At 40.6% G+C, this 2,568-nt stretch overlaps 1 protein-coding gene across 1 annotated transcript; it reads right to left on the minus strand.

The window, feature by feature from the left end:
* Positions 1 to 219: 219 nt before the first annotated feature.
* Positions 220 to 2,315, minus strand: LOC125905477 (uncharacterized). The gene is made up of 5 exons (XM_049603416.1): positions 2,271 to 2,315; positions 1,993 to 2,101; positions 1,238 to 1,444; positions 1,061 to 1,126; positions 220 to 943 (listed from the first exon to the last, which is right to left on the minus strand). The coding sequence occupies exons 3-5, from the start codon at positions 1,373 to 1,375 to the stop codon at positions 347 to 349; spliced, it is 801 nt and encodes a 266-aa protein (XP_049459373.1). The 5' UTR covers positions 1,376 to 1,444; positions 1,993 to 2,101; positions 2,271 to 2,315; the 3' UTR covers positions 220 to 346.
* Positions 2,316 to 2,568: the final 253 nt, after the last annotated feature.

Raw genomic sequence — 2,568 nt, forward strand, 5'->3', positions numbered from 1 at the left:
GCCCCCTCTTGAAACCCATCGCTTCCATGGCTACTGAGCTGGATGCTTCTGAAACCTGCAGCAGAAGAATGTCATATCAGATATGATATCAACAGTATGTTATTATCTGTAAAATAAGGTCAATAAGGTTAATCATAGACAAATACTACATTCTGAAGTACCTCAACCAATTCAAAATGAACGATTTCTTTCGCTGAGTCATCTTGAAAGGAGTATGTGGAATACTTACTACTGAAACCTGTGGAAAAACACAAAGTGTATAATTTGTCACAGTGAAACAACAATAATCGAGCATTTGCATTTAGAGTAATAAGTGAAATACCTACCAGGACTATCACATCTGGCATCACCACATAAATCCACACTCTCCACACTTTCCAATTCCACGGAGGCGCTCTAAGATTTTGTCCTGTTGATCTTTGTATGCATACTGTATAACAGGTATGAGGTATGTGGATTGAATAGAGTAAAATTGTGTTGGTTTGGGAATTTCCACGTTCATTAGTTCCACCCACTCAGCTATGCTAGTGTATGTTGCTCCAGTAAATATTGTTGCTGTGCAGAAGAGCAAGTTGTTTTCCGCCATCCCTCTGACATCAGGACATGAGGCCCACTTGTCCGAGTGGCCATTTAGACACGACCAGTCAATTTTTATTTGGCTGCCTCTTGATGTGACGTTTTTCTCAGAAATAACGCACCCACATTGGTTACATCTTTGAAAAAGTTCCATCAGTTTGGATTCATTTACAAGCCACTTTTTCGCAGCCCATCCAGTTGGCCCATCTCCCTGTGAGCTTGTTGTGGCTGATCCAGTGGTGGAGGATGAGCTGGTGCTAGGAGTGACATAACTGCTGTCCTTGGGATCCACTATGTCCATTTCCCCAAAGTTCATGCTCAGTTCGCTCATTTCTGCTTCTGATTCTGATGCATCTTCATGTTGAGTCTGAAGAGACAGGACCGTTGTAGAATTTATAACTAACAGTAAAGATACTTTGATAATGGCTGTTGGTTTTATAATAGAGCAATTTTTTTTTAATTGTGAAAAAGTCATTCAACTTACCTGTGGGACATCTACATTGGATGTAGTTTGGACAGTCCATGTATTCTTAGTTGGAGCAGTCAAGTCCTTCGACACACAAAAACAATAAGTTCAGTGTGAGTAATTTATGTTGTCAGTGCTTACTATTCAGGTATTTAGAATAAAAAATTAAAAAAGCGTGAGCAATGCAAAAATTACCACTGGTTGTGCCCGAATTGGAGGCAGTGCTAAGTATGAGCCAGATGAAGATGGCTTCCTATGAGGCATCGTCTGTTGTGGATTTGTAAGAAGAAGCCTCTGTCCGGTTTTTGTGGGCTCATCTCCTCTTTCATCCATCTTTGTAGGGGTGGAATGTGGGACTGTAGCAAAGTCTGATTCCTTAGTTGTGTCACCACCATCAGCTCCCTAAAAAATATAACAGAAGTAGTTTTTTCCCCAACCCCCAAAGAAATATGTGATCATTACTATTCAGCTGAAATTTAATAATTATTCAATTTTGGTGGGATAAAGGTAAGACTGAATAACGGACGGAATAACAGATTCAAGGTGAAAAAAAAAATACAGGTGGAAAATCACCCAAAATATCTGCACACTTGTTACGTTACATACAAGTAATTTCAGTTTAGAAAGACTCAGATCTAACATACATCTTCAACAGGCATCACAAGCCTGTTGGTCATCTGTGTTGTATCTATCCGTTATATTACAAATTAGTACAATTACTCTGACGAACTCCTATAGTGTGCATAAAATTTGTCGGATGTTTTACTTCACTTTTTAACTACAAATTACTTCATTATGTGACTGCTTTGAAGTTATCCTGCCAGACGTAAACAAAGAGCGAATCCCTTTGGGCTACATCTATTTATTGAAATAAAGTTGATACAGGTAGGGCTATACTGATTAGCCTAGGCTAATTTTGTCACATCAATAAAGAAATTTGAACTAATTACCTCCACTCGGTCTGCATCAGGTATCCCCTTGGGAATAGCATTTCTCTTCAGGAAAAGTTTAGATTGTCCCTCCTTGGTCGGTAGGTAATCCTCTTGATCGAAATGATCACTGCAAACATGATGATCGTGAGGCGCAGGCTAACTGGTTTGTTTTCATCCATTTTCAGTACAACTAGCCATAACTTCATTATATCCGGACATTTGTATGGCAGTCGATGAAAGCTGCGGCTATTACACCACATTTTGTTTTCACAATTAGGAAATGCACACTTACGAACCATTTTACTTTGCCAAACTGATCTCCGACGTGTTGCCTGTCGTCTCCGCTTATGTCCTCCACCTGGACTTGTAACCAGCTGGGCTTTATGTAGAGCCGCTTGTTCTCGCGATATTTCGGCCGCGATTTGGCAGGCAGTGTTACTAGGTAAACAAACACGGCAGCACACCTGGGGCCTGTATCACGAAGGATTAATGTCTCAGCGAGGTAACTTCAGGGTTAACCCTGGGTTTTCGGTCTCACGAAGCCGGTTCAGTTCTTATCGGGGTAGATCACCATGGTAACTTACTCTGAACGGC

The sequence above is a fragment of the Epinephelus fuscoguttatus genome, linkage group LG2, assembly GCF_011397635.1.
Source record: "Epinephelus fuscoguttatus linkage group LG2, E.fuscoguttatus.final_Chr_v1".
Lineage (NCBI taxonomy): Eukaryota > Metazoa > Chordata > Actinopteri > Perciformes > Serranidae > Epinephelus > Epinephelus fuscoguttatus.